The 17663-nt window shown below is 47.7% G+C and overlaps 1 protein-coding gene across 1 annotated transcript; it reads left to right on the top strand.

Moving 5' to 3' along the window:
* The first annotated feature begins 1983 nt into the window (after positions 1 to 1983).
* OAZ2 (ornithine decarboxylase antizyme 2) lies at positions 1984 to 17386 on the top strand. Its single transcript, XM_050796046.1, is given in 6 exon segments — positions 1984 to 2227; positions 13286 to 13361; positions 13363 to 13443; positions 14335 to 14510; positions 15797 to 15882; positions 16131 to 17386. Coding segments are annotated over 6 exon segments (570 nt in total). The 5' UTR covers positions 1984 to 2207; the 3' UTR covers positions 16262 to 17386.
* Positions 17387 to 17663: the final 277 nt, after the last annotated feature.

Here is a 17663-nt window from a genome sequence, read left to right as displayed (position 1 = left end):
CATGATGCTCAATAAATGGTCGCTATTGACATAGTGAGTTCTCAATATTTGTTGATTCATGGGTCAAAAACTGCCCTTCAGGTCAAAGGGTTACTTGTCCAGGAACGGGCTGGCAGAAGTGAGACGTTCCCGCTCCCTTTGAGGGCCAAGAGGATTGCCCAGGTCTCTGGGACTATGCGATGGGGTAGGTCAGGGCTGGGTTTAAGTGTTCGATTTTGCTAAGTACTAATGTAAGAACGTACCTGACTTGAACCTGGAGGAGTAGGTAGGGATAGCTGAGGGACAAAGTGGAGGATCTTAAAGTGAACCAGAGTATAAGATCAGCCTTGCCTGAATATCTCGTGATAATCTGGGCAGTTTGGGTATCATTTACCACTTTAATTTGTGCTGAAAAAGCCTTAGCTTGGCAGCTCCAACCTTTCTTCTGTACCTCCATCCCCATCATCCAAAACCCAAAAGCATGCTGTTTGTGAAGTAGAGTAACCATATCCTGGGATGACTCTGATGTGAGACATTTGTGAACTGAAAGTCATAGTGACCACCGATCTGGAGTATCACCCTTTCTCCAAATTACCACCCTTTCTGCAAAGCTGTCCTTAATTCCCTAAATTACTCTTTCTGTGGCATTCCGCAGATTGAGCACGCACTTACCTGGTATTGTGATGGCCTGTGTCTCTTCCCTTGACCAGATTGTGACATCCAAGGCAGGAACCTTGCCTGGTTGATTACGGAGTATTCTTGGACTTTAGCACATGCCTGGAGCGCACAGTAAGTAGCTATTCAATAATTATTTGTTGGCTGGGCACGGTGGCTCATGCCTGTAATCCCAGTACTTTGGGAGGCCAAGGAGGGTGGATCACCTAAAGTCAGGACTTCAAGACCAGCTTGGCCAACATAGTGAAACCTCGTCTTTACTAAAAATACAGAAATTAGCTGGGCATGGTGGTACACGTCTGTAATCCCAGCTACTCAGGAGGCTGAGGCAGGAGAATTGCTTGAACCCGGGAGGTGGAGGTTGCAGTGAGCTGAGATCGTGCCACTGCACTCCAGCCTGGGCCACAGAGTGAGACTCCATCTCAAAAATAAATAAATAAAATAATTATTTGTTGAATAACTGAATGGATGTAATCTGAGGTGACAGTGACCCACCGTGATGTGAGATAATGTGACCTCTGGATTGCAATCTGGGTTGACTGTGAACAAAGTCGGGGCTTTTGATGATTATGTTGAAGTGCCTGTGATTGTAACCTGCAAGGACTGTGATCTGAGGGGTCTGCGCACCGGTGACTGTGGCCTTCAGGCACTAATCTGTGATAAGGACCAGAAAGGGATAACTGAACTAGTAACCTTGCATGATCGATTTAAGTAACTTGCACTGATTGTGATCTGAAGTCACTGTGAACAAGTTAGTGACGATGCTTTCCACAACTGTCTTGCTGTAACTGTGCTCATGATCTACAGAGTTCTGGCTTCAGATGACCGACCCTAAGCCAGTGCTTGGAGCAGCCTTGACGATTGAGATGTGTGCCAGATGCTGAGATTGTTGATCTACGCTGACAGCTGAGGTTCTGCATTATGAGTTGAGATAACAGATCTGTGGGCCTGGACTCAGACTGGTAATGGTGCTAATATGTGTGTAGTTCTCTTAGATTTCTGATTTTGTTTTAATATCCTCCCAAATGGCACAGCCCTGTTCGGCCCCACGCAAAAGAGCAATAGGGATGAGGACCAGGTTGAGTCAATCCTCACAGAAAACTCTACAGGAAACACAACGCATCTTCTGGGCCGCGCTGCCGCAGCGGCGGGCAAAGCCACCGCCTTGGCCATGGCCTCCATCACAGCCTGCCCTTCATTCGGACCCCCTACCCCCACCCCCACGATTGGTCCCTGGTGCGCCTGCTCGGAGGCGGGGCGGAGCTTTGCCCTTTGTTGTGGGCCCCAGTTTCCCAGGACACCGCGCGGCGCTGGGGTGGGGCTATGCAGATGAGGCACTCGGGGGCGGGGCGGCTGCGGCGGCGTCGGCGGCGGCCGGGGAGGGTCAGTTGGAGGCAGGCGCTCGCTGAGGCAGGAGGAGGTGCTCGGCCCGCGGCCTGACAGGGACTTAGCCCGCAGAGATCGACCCCGCGCGCGCGACCCCACACCCACCCACTCATCCACCTATCCACTCCCTGCGCCGCCTCCTCCCACCCTGAGCAGAGCCGCCGAGGATGATAAACACCCAGGACAGGTAACGGCCCGGCCCAGGCTCCCCGCCCCCATCCTCCCTCATCTGCTCCAGAGGGCCTCTCCCATACCCCCAGCCGGCCCCCGCCCCCCGCAACGGGGCCATCCGCCCCAGCCAGCTCCCTTCACCACTGTAGTCACCCCAGTCCGGTCCTCAGCCCTGCAGCTGGGCCTTCTTATGTCCTTTAGCTCCTTCTCTTCAGCCGGGCCCATCCCCCTCATCCGGGCTTCCTCCTCTCCTAAAGCCCCCAAAAGCCGGAACCCAACCTTCCAACCAGGTCCCCTTTTTTTCCTTAGCCCCACCGAACTGTGCCCCATTCCCCAAACTGGGCTTTCCCCCGCATCCAGATTCCCCAAATTGTTTCCTGTCTTCCTCAGATCTTTCTTACTCCCCTTATAAGTCACTTAACCCTTCACTTTGAATCCCCTCCCTGATGAAAACTGCACCCCCCACCCAGACTCTTCTCGTATCACTGCCCCCCGCCCAAAGTCAGCCTCCACCCCTCAGTTCTCAGTTACCCCCACTCATCACCCTCCCCCCATTCTCTTCAGGCCTAGCAGTCCTTACACGTGGTATGTCCAGCCTTCCTTCTGGTCCCATACTTCAGCTTTATCTTTCCCCCACCTTCCTCCCTCCACACCCCTCTCCCAGTTAGGCCCCATTTTCCCAGTCTCCTAACGTCATTCCTTTTATTTATCAAACACTGGGTTTGATTCTGTGCTCCATCCTATTGCCCCAATGGTATACCCCTAACACTCTTGGAAACATTCTTACCCTGTAAACATCTTTCAGCTGGGACTCATCCTTCTCCTTCCCCTCTTAACTGAACCCCATCTTTGGATCATCAGATCACAGGACTCAGCCATCCCGCTTCCAGTGAACCTTCCCCCTGTACCTCCAGTGCCTTCAAACCAAGCTCTATATTCTGGACGCTAGGCCTTTGCAATTTCCTCCATCAAAACCCGACCCTAGTCTTCCCCCATTAATTAGAGAAGGGCTGCACATCTTTCTCAGACCGAGCACCCTGGTTTTCCAAACTTGCATGGTATACCCTTCCCCCTGCAGATAGCTGCTCAATTTTCCTTTCTCTGCATGCCTCTCTTTCTCCAAGGCAATCCTTCTTACCTGTCTTCCCTCAAATTTTAATATATTCCATATTTCTGCCTCTGTTCTCTGAAACTGTTCCACAATTTCCTAATTCCCCAGAATTTTTAATTTCAGTTGCTCCTTATACATCAGAATGGCTTTCATTTACAATTTGGACCTAATTCTCTTCCTCATTTTTTCCCCAGACTTGTTGCTGTCCTGTCCAAACCGTGTCTGAAGCTCATTAGTTCCCCACACCAGACCTTTTGTCCCCAGATTTGGCCTTATGGCCTCTGCCTCTCACTTGGGCCTCATTATTTTGCAAGCAGATCCATTCCCTGTAAATCTTTCTTAAATTGGGCCATGTTCTATTCAGAATTAGACTAGTTTCTCTTAAAAGCACTGCCTTCTTTCTTGCTTTTCTTTGCATAGAGCCCTCTAACTGCCACTCAGGGTTCCTCTCAAACTTGGGCACTCTTCTTACTGAAATAGGCTATCAACTTTCCTTTCCTACTTGTTAACAGCACCAGCCTTAAATATTCCAACTGGGTTTTCAGCTATTCTTGTATTTCAGTGTTTCTTTCCCTGGCTTCACATTTGAGAAATCAGTCACTTGGGCCCCACCTTCAAAGATTGGTCTTATTGGCCTACAGTGTCCTGATTATTAGCATATAGTTTTAAAGCTCCCCAGGTAATTATAATACGAAGCTGGGGTTAAAAACCACTGCTTCCTTCCCGCAGCTTTTCCTATCCTATTCCTGTAGTGGGTGTCAGCTCTTTTTCTACTGACAAGGGCCTAATTTTCTTGGAGGAATTTTTTTTTTTTTTTTTTTTTTTTTTAGACAGGGTCTCACTCTGTGGCACAGGCTGGAGTGCAGTGGTGCGATCTGGGCTCACTGCAACCTCTGCCTCCTGGACTCCATTTCTTCAGGGATTTCTTAGTCTTTCTCTCTCAGGTACTGTCCAGAAGTACGCAAGATACAATACCTGCAACAGCCTCTGAAGTTCCTGTCTCTAGTTACTTAGTTCTCAGCTATTGGCCATTTTCTTCCCCCAAGTCTCAGACTCTTAACCAGTGCTCCCACCTCCATTTCTTCTTTACATGTAGAAAGAAAATTCATTCCCCATTTGATAATTTGTTATGGTCTTATTTGACCTGTTATCCCTGCCTCCCAAGTTCTCTTTACCCTATAGCCCATCAGCTGTTAGAGTTTCCTTTTCCAAGAGTCTCCATGTCCATTCCCTCTGCATTCCCCTCTTTCACTCCATCTTCTGTAACCCAGCCCCTCTGGAGCTGAGGAGGTGGAGGCGGATGTAGACTCGGAGAGTGCTGGATGCAAAGGTGTTACGTGTGGCAAAGGCGCTGTGTGTGCTGAGGATAGATGGCAGGTATGAGAGAGGGCAGGATGAAGCACGGGTGGAGGGAAGCAGAGGGACCTACAACAAAACCCACTCAAGGGGGTATGTGAGATGGACTTTTTTTCCTCTTCTTTTTGTGTGTCTGTAGTGGGGGTTGGAAGGTGGGGTGGTCTCAGCAGTCATTCTCTGGAGTCCTCTGGACTGAGCTGGTCGAAATGCCGAGTCTTTTGCAGGCTGAGCCCTAAGAGTTGAGCAACTTGGACCCAACATGTAAGAGTCTTCACCAACTGTGAGGTTGAAAGACCTGAGTTCTGGCTGAGCCAGTGTGCTTACATGTGTAAAGAAGAGGGGGTTGGGTTAACTTGACTCAAAAATTCTTTCCAGCTTCCTAAGTGGCAAAACAGGCTTGCTTGTCTCCAGGGCCCTTGCTTAGCGTGTTGGTAATTTGAGGGGCCTGGCTGTATGAGAGGCAGGTGGAGAGAGGAGCCAACTGGCCTGCCAGGGCCTGGGTAGGAGCTAGGCCTTGGATCAGGCTTCTCCACTTGGCCTGGGGGTGGGGTGTTGTGTGCAGGGTGTCTGATTTCTTTGAGTGATGGCAATCCCGTTTCCATAGCATGTTTCCTAGCTTCCTCGGGCCTGCCCCTAACTTTCTAAAAGGAATCCTGGTAGAGTCCTAACTAGGGATTCCGATAAGAGCCGGATGTTCTTCCCAGTCAGTGTTCTCGGGGTGTTTCATATCCACAGAGCGGGGAGCTGGCTGGGTTTAGTTCCCATTGGGTGGGGGATGGGATTTTCAGCTTCCCTGGCTCCAGTGAAAAACTCAGGAGGTGGAGGCTTGGTTTCCTGGAAGAAATAGTTGCAGAGGAGCTGGCACCATGTTTTGAAAACAAGGCTCTTCCTTTCCAGTGTTGTTCTGATTGGTACTTCCAAAATGTCAGAATTCCTGATGGTGGGGGAGGGAAGAAGATACAAGTACAAGCACCTTTATTACCCTTTTTGAACATGAGGTTTAAATCCAAGGAAATCAAGCTTCCTGGCCTTTTTGTCCCTGGATTTGCGGGGGCAGGGAGACAGTATCTGTCTAGGGCTTGCTTTGTACCTGTGACAGTATAGTATGTAGAGAAGCACTAGCCCTGGATTGATAGTGATATTATTATCAATCTGTGCTGATGGGCTTTGAAGAGACACATTTGGTTCTACAGGTGGTTTTTGGGGGAAAGGGGGCAGAGCACAAGAACATATCAGAACTATCAGCATCTTCACTGAGTGGTTTCCTGGGTAATGGAATTTCTGTCTCTTCCTAAAGAGTCTGGTTTCAGTTATTCCTTATTTGTTGGCACTATGGCTTGTTGGGCATGGAGTGGTAGGGAGAGCCAGTTTTCCTATGATGTGCCTTCAAGGTCACCCTATAGGTAGGAGGGTTGGGGGAGAGGAGAAGAGGGGGGAGAGAGAGGAGAGAGTGAAAGAGGAGAGAGAGAGAGAGGCACTCTCCTAGTATAGTCAGGAATCCCCCCAAATCAGAGCTGAGCTTCAGAAAGCAGTGTGGGCTAATAATAGCAATTCCTCACTCTGCCAAGAAATCCAAATTTAGTCTCAGAGCTGCTCAAAAATATAAAAAACAGGACTGAGGAGTGGGATAGAGGGATGTTACAAATGTGCATTTCTAGAAAAACAAAACGAGTAATTCATCCCTTTTTTGAAAGAGTATACAGTGTTGATTCAAGTTGTGCCACGATTTAGAAGGTTATGCAGCCTAATTGAAAGTTACAGACCAGGCCAGGCATGGTGGCTCACACCTGTAATCCCAGCACTTTGGGAGGCTGAGACGATTGCTTGAGCCCAGGAGTTCAAGACCAGCCTGGGCAACATAGTGAGAGCCCATCTAAAAAAAAAAAAAAAAAAAAAGTTATAGACCAGAAACGGACAAGTAGGCAGGCAAGAATTTTGTCACTTAAAGTGAACAAAACAGGTAGTGTCCGGTTAGCAGCAGTAGCATAAAATGCTTTGTATTAGATAAACCTTAAGAAAATTTCTTAGGCCTTTGATACTATACAAACAATGATGTAATTCTATCCTGGGAAGAGGCTGGCACTGTGTGATGACCTTACTCTACAAACTAGATTGAGGTACTAATATGTAAAAGTAAAGTCTTATTTTAAAGCTTGATTACCTAGCTATCCACTCACCTCTGGTAGCATATGTGATTGTGCCTACCTTTGGCATATGTATCAATATCAGCTGTGTGATAAGCAAACCTCAAAGGCACAGATATTCTCGCTACCACTATAACTGTTTCTTGTGGAGAATCAACCAAAACCCAATTTTGCTTTCAGCCTGTGATTCAGAGTGGTGATGTCATTTTCTTTATAATTGTGCTTAGCAAGAAGACTCCCTGTGGAATGCAGAGCAGCCCTAGTGAAATGACTTATGCCTGGCGTCTGCCAAGGGCCCTTTCTCAGATGGAAGGGGCATTGACAGCTGGAAATCATCCTCTAGGGCCACACTAGACTGGAGGTGGTCATCACCTCCCACCTTTCTTACTTTCTGTTTTGCTAAGTGATGACATGTCTTTTTGCATAGGGATTAGTCATCAAAGACATTCCTAGTCTCAGAGTAAAAGCAACCTGTATGAGGGAAGTGAGGGCACCTTTGGGTGTTCTGTGAGACAGGGCCTGAGAAAGAATGGGTCAGAAGAGGTTGAGAGGGGGAAATGAATGTAGAACTGTGTTGGGAATGTGGTTTTCCTGTCTTCATTTGATACCAAAAGGTAGTTAATATCAAGGCCATCTGACTTTCTCCGGCAGGTAATAGAAACCAGAGAGAAAGGGTGCAGAATTGAATGAGCGAAGGAGGCCACTGATTCAAGTGAAACATGATCAGAAGTATATTAAGGAGAATTTGAATTTAAGTATTTTTTAGATGTAGCTAAGTGGAAGTTACTCACAGAATTACTTTTATATGGAATCTCTTCTCTTTGTACTCTGTACTCTTTCCGTAGCCATCTGTGGGGGATTGGTTTCAGGACCTCCCCGTTACAAAAATCCAAGGGTGCTCAATTCCATTATATAAAATGGTGTAGTATTTACATATAACCTACGTATATCTTCCCATATACTTTAAATTATCTCTAGATTACTTATAATACATAACACAATGTAAATGCTATGTAAATAGTTTTAGTGCTTTTTTATTTGTACTATTTTTTTATCTGAGTATTTTTGACCCATGGTTGGTTGAATCCACGAATGTGGAACCTGTGGATATAGAGGACCAACTGTGTGTAAATCAAAACTGACTTAAAGACAGCCGGAAGTGAATCTTTTTTTTTTTTGAAATGGAGTCTTGCTCTGTTGCCAGGCTGGAGTACTGTGGCGCGGTCTTGGCTCACTGCAACCTCTGCCTCCCGTGTTCAAGCGATTCTGCTGCCTCAGCCTCCCAAGTAGCTGGGAATACAGGTGTGCACCACCACGTGCAGCTAATTTTTGTATTTTAAGTAGAGACGGGGTTTCACCGTGTTGACCAGGATGATCTCGATCTCCTGACTTTGTGATCTGCCCGCCTCTGCCTCCCAAAGTGCTGGGATTACAGGCGTGAGCCACTGCGCCCAGCTGGAAGTGATTATTTAACAGAAGATCCTTTACTTTTATCAAGAGACTTAAGGGTTAATTCTAAATAGTAAGTACCCTAGAGATTTAGAAATAGCATTTGAATTATAAAAATTTTATTTACCATCATCATTGCCCAGCTATACATCTGCTGCATACACTGCCTATCTGTAGTCAGTGTGTGAAACTGTAACCTGCTAAGGGCATTTCATACAACAGTTTCACAGACACTTTAGAGACAGCAGGATGTGTTATGTTAGTAGCACTCATATGTATTCTGAGGAGTGTTTCCAAGGGCATGTCCTATCACTGAGAAAATAAAAGGCACTAACAGATTGACTCTAATGTTCCATCTCTCTTCTGAATTGCCTTGTATGCTGGATACCTGACACGTTAGTTTCCAGCATGGTGTATTTCTTTTTTCTCCTGCAAAGCAGGACCAGCCCAGCTGGATGTTTGGGTTCAGTCTGATACATTTGATTCTCCTTAATCAGCCTGATCTTTTCAGCCTCTGAAAAGGACTGAGCTGCCTTTTTTTTTTTTTTTTTTTTTTGAGACAGAGTCTCGCTCTGTCACCCAGGCTGGAGTGCAGTGGTGCGATCTCAGCTCACTGCAGCCTCCGCCTCCCTGGTTCAAGCATTTCTCCTACCTCAGCCTCCCAAAGTGCTGGGATTACAGGCATGAGCCACCATGCCCAGCCTGTTTCTTAAATCATCCTTTCGGTGGTTGAGATTAAACCATGCCTGCCCTCAAGTGGTGTGACCAGGAGATGAGGAAGGATTGGAAAAAGATGGGGATAGGAGCCAGTTAGAAACAAGACTAAACTGAATATGAAACCCAACCTGGTTTGGATCTTAGGATAGGAATACTTGTGTTTAGAAGTCACTGTCTGTTGTGCTTAAATTCTTCCAGGATTCACTATTCCTAATGAGCTTGGTGGCGGATCTTTAATACCATTTGAACACTAAAGCCATTATTAGAAGAGAAGGCCATTACTGGGTAATTTCATGCCCCTTAATGTCTTTAACTACCACATACGTACCCATCCGCCTTCCTTTCTCACTTTAGAAATGACAGTCAGGTTTTTTGGAAGAGAAGCAATTTGCCATTCACAGCAAGTAACTAATAACAGATGCTTTATGTGGACGATGAAGATAATTATTGTGATCTACTGTCTACTAAGCTTATCCCAAACCCCAGCTGTTTCTTTTAGGGAACTGGAACTAGTTCCCAGAGTGGGGGCTTGAAACACCCCTCCACCCCCACTCACATACACACTCGCTTTCCTGCACAGATTTATGGGGGAGGAGCAGAGCCTCCAGGATCCTTGTATGTGAGAGTGGGGAAGTAAATGACATGTTACCATGGCGTAGATATCTTGCATTTATTTGAAGAGGAGAGAGATCAGGAAACCAGAAATATCACAAGCCCCACTGCTAAATATGACTAGCTTAAAAAAAGAAATATCACAAGCTCATAGATTAGTGCTGGACACAGGGTAGGCCGGCTCCAGGGATTATTTCTAGGAAGACAAAGGGGATTATGGTCTAAAAACAATATCCTCACTTTATTCTCTTCATTTCAGTGAGTTGGCCCCGTTGCTTCTGCTGTTTGCAAGTAAAAATTAGCTAAGAATCAAGATGGTAGTTGGAATGCAGGGCAGAGGTTGAATGTAGCTCACTTATCTAAAGACCATTTGAGGAATAATTCCTTTGGAAGTAGGAGCCTGGCACCAGAATTCTAGAATTGCAAGGGCCTTGGTGATTGATAGGGTTATGCTGTGAACCTAATTAATTCTCCTCGTATACAAGATGATAATCTGTCTATCTCAGAGGGGTTTGCCCCATCTTTGGCTAACTCCATTGACCAATAGAAGCAAATCAGCTTTCTCCAGTGGCCCAACCCTCCTCATGCCCCTGCAGGAACCTCAGCACAGGCCAGAAGTGGTCATTGGAGAATGAGAAGGGAATCATATGATGTGGTGCATGTGTGTGCATTTGCTTGGGGAAACTCCCCCCCGTCCCCAACCCCTGTCTTATTTTTTCTAGTCTGGACACTGTTATTCTGCCCCTTAACACATTGGAAGGGGGAATCACAATAGCTGATTGTCCCCAGCAGAAAATAACTCCTGTCTTGAAAACAGTAGCATAGTCCTCTGTTAAGCCCTTTCTGTTTGTTTGTTTTTGTTTTTTTGACAGAGTTTTGCTTTTGTTGCCCAGGCTGGAGTGCAGTGGTGTGGTCTTTGCTCACTGCAACCCCCACTTCCCAGGTTCAAGGGATTCTCCTGCCTCAGCCTCCTTAGTAGCTTGGATTACAGGCACGCGCTACCACACCCAGCTAATTTTTGTATTTTCAGTAGAGATGGGGTTTCACCACGTTGGCCAGGCTGGTCTCAAACTCCTGACCTCAGGTGATCCACCCACCTCGGCCTCCAAAACTGCTGAGATTACAGGTGTGAGCCACTGCGCCTGGCCATTTTTGTTTTGAGCTGAAGTTTTACTCTGTCACCCAGGCTAGAGTACAGTGGCACAATCTTAGCTCACTGCAGCCTCCGCCTCCCAGGTTCAAGCGATTCTCCTGCATCAGCCTCCTGAGTAGCTGGGTCTACAGGTGCACACCACACCTGGCTAAATTTTTTTTTTTGTATTTTTAGTAGAGATGGGGTTTCACCATATTGGCCAGGCTGCTCTCAAACTCCTGTCCTCAAGTGATCCACCCGCCTCAGTCTCCCAAAGTGTTGGGATTACAGGCATGAGCCACCGCGCCCAGTTCAGCCCTTTCTGTTAACAGCTGTTGGTGAGGCCAAGAGTGGAGGAGGTGAGGATGACCTGAGGTTTTCCAGAGGAGGGAAGAGGTGGATATGTGGTTACAGCCCTAGATTTTTTTTTTTTTTTTTTTTTTTGGAGGAGGAGTCTGGCTCTGTCACCCAGGCTAGAGTGCAGTGGCGCAATCTTGGCTAACTGCAGCCTCCACCTCCTGGGTTCAATAAATTCTTCTGCCTCAGCATTTTGAATACCTGGGATTACAGGCGCCTGCCACCACATCCAGCTAATTTTTGTACTTTTAGTAGAGATGGGGTTTTGCCATGTTGGCCAGGCTGGTCTTGAACTCCTGAGCTCAAGTGATCCTCCCTCTTTGGCCTCCCAAAGTGCACCCCTAGATAATGACGCTGCTCCTCACCCATGGACACTTTTGTGGGAAATCCATTTCTCAAAGAAATTTCCAAGTATACTTGTAGGCCTCCATTTGAAATCTTTGAGAGAACAGACCCTAGGAGCTGAGCAGTGATGGATTTGGACTTCCATTTTCAGCTGGAGTGCAGATACAGTTCTGCTAATAGGACTGCCCCTTTGGTTATTGTACCATTGCCATGTTAAGTGTGAGTTCAGTTTGTTGTTCTTCATTTAGGAGAGTCCAAAATTGGCATGCCATGCTATATAAAGCAAAGGACAGTGTGAAGAATAGTTACCTCACACCATTTTACAATGGCTTTCAGGGGGAAAAAAGCCCTAATTTACAGCATTTGGGGACTTTTGCAGTATAAATACTCCTCCTCTGGCCAATTCAAGGTACCAACATGACATCATTAAACACATACTTGGGAAGAGATGTGCACGATTGTGTGAGCTGGCCCCAGCACACCACTGCAGTACCCCCTGTATGTGTCCACTGCATTCCAGCTGCTCTGAGGCTGATGTGTGGTGGCTGGGAAACAGGCCTGTTGCTGAGTCGTGGTGTGTACACGCACACACAATATACCTCTTTCTCTGCTTCACTTGCCCTTGGCCTAGGGAATGAACTACATCTCAGCCTAAGGAACCACTAAATTGGATTCAAAGACAGTTGAGCAGATCTACAGCCCTGTTGGGTCCATCCGAAAATCAAGGTGGCCAGTAAGGTGACAGGGAGCTCCTTTAGGAGCCTTTTACCTGCTATAATCTGATTATTGGATTCCTTACTCAGGTCATAGCATGCATCCTCTCCCAGCACATACCCTGCTCCCAGCACATCTGAATTTCTGTTCTGACCACATCACTATTACCTGACCTCCCACGCTCAGGTCACAAAAGGATCAGCAAAGAAGGGCAAGAAGGCCCCGCATTTGGTGGCATACCAGGGGCAAATCAGATATCACAGTATTCTATGTACTATTGTGTACCTCTGCTCTGAGAGCTAAATCCCTGGATGTAGTTTTATTCTTAACCGTCAAGGGATTTAGTTAAATGATTTCTCACTCCAGCCGGGTGTGGTGGCTCACGCTTGTAATCCCAGCACTTTGGGAGGTTGAGGCCGGTGGATGACTGGAGGTCAGGAGTTTGAGACCAGCCTGACCAACATGGTGAAACCCCGTCTCTACTAAAAAATACAAAATTAGCCAGGCGTGGTGGCACATGCCTATAATCCCAGCTACTTGGGAGGCTGAGGCAGGAGAATCACTTGAACCTGGGAGGCGGAGGTTGCAGTGAGCCAGGTTCGTGCCAGCTTGGCCCTCCTGAGACTCCTTCCCCATGCGTCTGCAACACGGTGGGTTCCCCCTAAGACAGCAGTGTAGTTCTGGAAGCTGAAGCCCACAGGACTGGGGCAGTTGGGGAGCCTTCATAAGCCTTCCCTTGTTTAGAGAGAGCCGGGATGGATGGGGGTGGGATTTGAGTTATACCTTTACATCTTGGCCGGGCGCCGTGGCTTACGCCTGTAGTCCTAGCACTTTGGGAGGCTGAGGTGGATGGATCACGAGGTCAGGAGTTTGAGACCAGCCTGGCCAACATGGTGAAACCCCATCTCTACTAAAAATACAAAAATTAGCTGGGTGTGGTGGCATGCGCCTGTAGTCCCAGCTCCTCGGGAGGCTGAGGCAGGAGAATTGCTTGAGCTTGGGAGGTAGAGGTTGCAGTGAGCCGAGATCATGTCATTGCACTCCAGTCTGGGCGACACAGTGAGATTCCGCCTCAAAAAAAAAAAAAAAATCTTCAAGTCTTGGTGTTTACTGTCTCATTCTCTCTGTCTCTTACAGTAGTATTTTGCCTTTGAGTAACTGTCCCCAGCTCCAGTGCTGCAGGCACATTGTTCCAGGGCCTCTGTGGTGCTCCTGATGCCCCTCACCCACTGTCGAAGATCCCCGGTGGGCGAGGGGGCGGCAGGGATCCTTCTCTCTCAGCTCTAATATATAAGGTAAGGAGGACCCTGGGATGGAAGGCTGGGTGTGGAGCCTTCTCAGACTCCACTGAGCTGCTGCTCAAGGGCAGTAATCATTTTCTGTAGTCCTCTGGCTCTTAGCCTAGGCCAGTGGGGGTACTGTGAAGGACTCTTTCAGCTGAGGCTGTTGCATGGCTTATTGGGAATACTAGAGGAAAGATAACAGCACTATTTGTTGCCTTTTAATCTGCTGTAATTGAGGCCCAGAAGTTAGTTTAGCTTCTCACTAAGACTGGGATGGAAGGTTAGCAGGGTAGCTGAATTCTGGGCTTTTAGGATTGTGCCCAAGGGAGGTAACACATAACACGGACCCTACAGTCCACTTGGAATCAGACTTTGGCTGACTGGGGCTCCAGCCAAACCCTCACACATATCATCATTTGTTTTTGATGTTTCCCTTTCTGACAGGGAAGGAAAAGAACGTGGTGTTGGGGGAAAGTGTGGGCTTTCAAGTCAGGGAGACCTGGGTTTGAATCTCATCTCTGCCATTCACTGTCTTTGGAGCCTTGGGTCAGTTGCTTCATTATTCTCAGACTTAAAGTGGAGTTGTTAATTACCATCTGAAGTGCTTGTCATGGTGATAAAGGTAAATATATGGGACAGCACTTTGTACTTGGCACTTAGTGGACAATTGGTAAATATTTCCCTTCCTACCTTGCTAGCTTTTACTACCATCAACTGGTTTTAGTTTCTGGTAAGTGACAGCTCCTTTTAGCCATCATGACACTCTGCATTTTCAGCATGGCCTCTATCCAACGCTACCCTGAGACTGGCCTAAGGGGACTCCCGGCATCACCTAGATTAGGGAGTGGATGATATGGCCAGAAGCAGTAGTGACCTGGTCCTCTGCCCTGCTTTCCTTCCCAGGACGAGAAGCTCACTGTGACCCAGGACCTCCCTGTGAATGATGGAAAACCTCACATCGTCCACTTCCAGTATGAGGTCACCGAGGTGAAGGTCTCTTCTTGGGATGCAGTCCTGTCCAGCCAGAGCCTGTTTGTAGAAATCCCAGATGGATTATTAGCTGATGGGAGCAAAGAAGGGTAAAGAGCCAAATGCTGGGGAAGGGAAAGGAGTTCCCATTCCAGAGAAGAGTATATGTTTACTGTGGTAACAGAATTGTAGGGGAGTCTGTGCCTTCTCCCTTAGCTCTAGACTCCCCAAGCAGATACCGTTTTGTAACAGGTTATTTTTAGCCAGTAAGACAGGCCTGCTCTAGGTTATAATTAAAGCAGATTGTTATCACATTAACCAAATGCCTGCCGGTTAATCGCCCCATGGTTCACTCTTCCCAGCAGACACTAAATCCCCCTTTAGCTACACAGTGGTATAGTTTAAAAGGCCAGGAAGCAAAGAGAAGTACTTAGGCCCATTACCACCTTCCTAGACCTCTCCCCTCCCATTCACACCCCACCCAGGAAGCTCAGAGGTAAGTGGGATTTCATTGGATTGGGCAAAGACCCTCCAAGCGGCCAGGAAGTGAGGCCAGGAAGCTCAGAGGTAAGTGGGATTTCATTGGATTGGGCAGACTCTCCAAGAGGCCAAGATGTGTAAGAAATGTCCTGGGGACAGAGTTCCCGAGTGGTCCCAGCCTCTTTAGAAAATCCTTTTAGGCTGTGTTAGAGCCCAGAGTGTCACTCTCAGTGGCAGGTGATCATATTGAACTTGGCAATCTGGCGGACACCTGAAGAACTGGGTTTTCTTTCTAGGCCCCAAACTTTGTCTTGTGAACAGCATTACTTAAGATGGGTAGTGTTGCTTTCAGATGAAGAACTCCCATTACAGGAAAAGTCAATAACATTTTTCTCAGGTGCTGTGGCCCTTTTTTTTTTTCTGAATTCAAGGCTCTTGAGGTCTTGACATAGGAATCTTCCTCCTGGAGCTTCTGCTTTTTTTTTTTTTTTTTTTTTTTTTTTGAGACAGAGTCTCGCTTTGTTGCCCAGGCTGGAGTGCAGTGGCACAATCTCGGCTCACTGCAAGCTCCACTTCCCGGGTTCATGGCATTCTCCTGCCTCAGCCTCCGGAGTAGCTGGGACTACAGGTGCCCGCCACCACACCCGGCTAATTTTTTGTATTTTTGGTAGAGGTGGGGTTTCACCGTGTTAGCCAGGATGGTCTTGATCTCCTGACCTCATGATCCGCTCGCCTCAGCCTCCCAAAGTGCTGAGATTACAGGCGTGAGCCACTGCACCCTGCCCGGAGCTTCTGCATTTATACTGCTGGTTGTAGGCCTCAGAAAAGCCTTTGGGTTGGTGGGGGTGGGGTGTGAATGGGAGGGAGGTCTAGGAAGGTGGCGACGGGCCTCAGTACTTCTCTTTGCTTCCTGCAGATTGTTAGCACTGCTAGAGTTTGCTGAAGAGAAGATGAAAGTGAACTATGTCTTCATCTGCTTCAGGAAGGGCCGAGAAGACAGAGGTGAGGAGTCAGAGCCGCCTGAGCCTTATAGCCCAGACAGTGGGGCCTGGGGGAGAGAAGGGAGCACCTCCACAATGAGGTGGGACTCTTGAATTTGCCTTTCAAACCCTGGGAAATCATGGTGGGAGGTCAAGTGCCCAAAGGGTTAGTAAAAGCCTAGTGCTTATTTGTTCCATCTTTGTTTGGGGTTTTGATTTCAGCCTACCCTGTGTTTCTCATCAGACTTTTTAACACTCTGTCTTCTGCAGCTCCACTCCTGAAGACCTTCAGCTTCTTGGGCTTTGAGATTGTACGTCCAGGCCATCCCTGTGTCCCCTCTCGGCCAGATGTGATGTTCATGGTTTATCCCCTGGACCAGAACTTGTCCGATGAGGACTAATAGTCATAGAGGATGCTTTGCCCAAGAGCCACAGTGGGGGAAGAGGGGAAGTTAGGCAGCCCTGGGACAGGCGAGAGGGCTCCTCGCTGTCTAGGGAAGGACACTGAGGGGCTCAGGATGAGGGTTGCCTATTGTGTTCTCGGAGTTGACTCGTTGAAATTGTTTTCCATAAAGAACAGTATAAACATATTATTCACATGTAATCACCAATAGTAAATGAAGATGTTTATGAACTGGCATTAGAAGCTTTTTAAACTGCGCTGTGTGATGTGTTCTATCTAGCCTAGGGGAGGACATTGCCTAGAGGGGGAGGGACTGTCTGGGTTCAGGGGCATGGCCTGGAGGGCTGGTGGGCAGCACTGTCAGGCTCAGGTTTCCCTGCTGTTGGCTTTCTGTTTTGGTTATTAAGACTGTGTATTTTCTTTCTTTGCTTCCTGTCACCCCAGGGGCTCCTGAGTATAGGCTTTTCAGTCCCTGGGCAGTGTCCTTGAGTTGTTTTTTGACACTCTTACCTGGGCTTCTCTGTGTGCATTTGTGTCTGCCCTGGAGTAAGCAGGTCAGACCCCTCCTTCTTTACAGCTTAGTGTTATTCTGGCATTTGGTTAAGCTGACTTAATCTGTTTAATGTTATCAGTACATTTTAAATAGGGGCATTGAAATTTATTCCCACCACCAGGGCTTTTTGGGGGGATGCCTGGGCCATAAAAACACTAGCCAAACTCTAATTCTCAAATCACTGCCAGGAGTTATTGCTCCTGGCTGCAGGCCCAGGCCCCAAGGTCTCCTTCCTGGGGGTCACAAAGAGCAGAGAGGAAGAGGAATATATAGCAACTCAGGGCCTGGGAATTGTGGGGGAATCTGTTCTTAGGGACTGGATGCCTCTGGCTGGCTGAGCATAGCACTAGCTGCCTCCCCACCAGGTTCTGAGTAGTGCCTGAGACCCTGCTCTGCACGGCCTAGGGTAGCGCTGGGAGTGTAGAAGTGGCCTGCCCTTAACTGTTTTCACTAAACAGCTTTTTCTAAGGGGAGAGGAAGTGGGAAGAGATCTAGATTTGGTGAGGGGGACGGGGATGTCAGGGAGGCAAGTGTGTTGTGTTACTGTGTCAATAAACTGATTTAAAGTTGTGGTTGGTCTATTCTTTATTTCTCAACTAGGACCAACTCCCTACCAAACTGTTTTGAGTCCAGAGCCTAATAGAGGTGTGGTGCATGATCCTTGGGAAAAAAAGCTGCAGTGTAGGACGACAGATAAACTGGCCTAGGTCTCTGGGGCCATATTACACTGTGAAATGCAGAGTTGCTAGGAGTCTGAGACTCACTACCAGAGCCCCCTGGAGAGACAGATGTGTACACATCAGCTTCATCTAGGAGAGGCTATACCCAAGATCCAATCTGCTCTTAG

The sequence above is a fragment of the Macaca thibetana genome, chromosome 7 (assembly GCF_024542745.1).
Source record: "Macaca thibetana thibetana isolate TM-01 chromosome 7, ASM2454274v1, whole genome shotgun sequence".
NCBI lineage: Eukaryota > Metazoa > Chordata > Mammalia > Primates > Cercopithecidae > Macaca > Macaca thibetana.
This window is presented reverse-complemented; position numbering and strand designations above follow the sequence as displayed.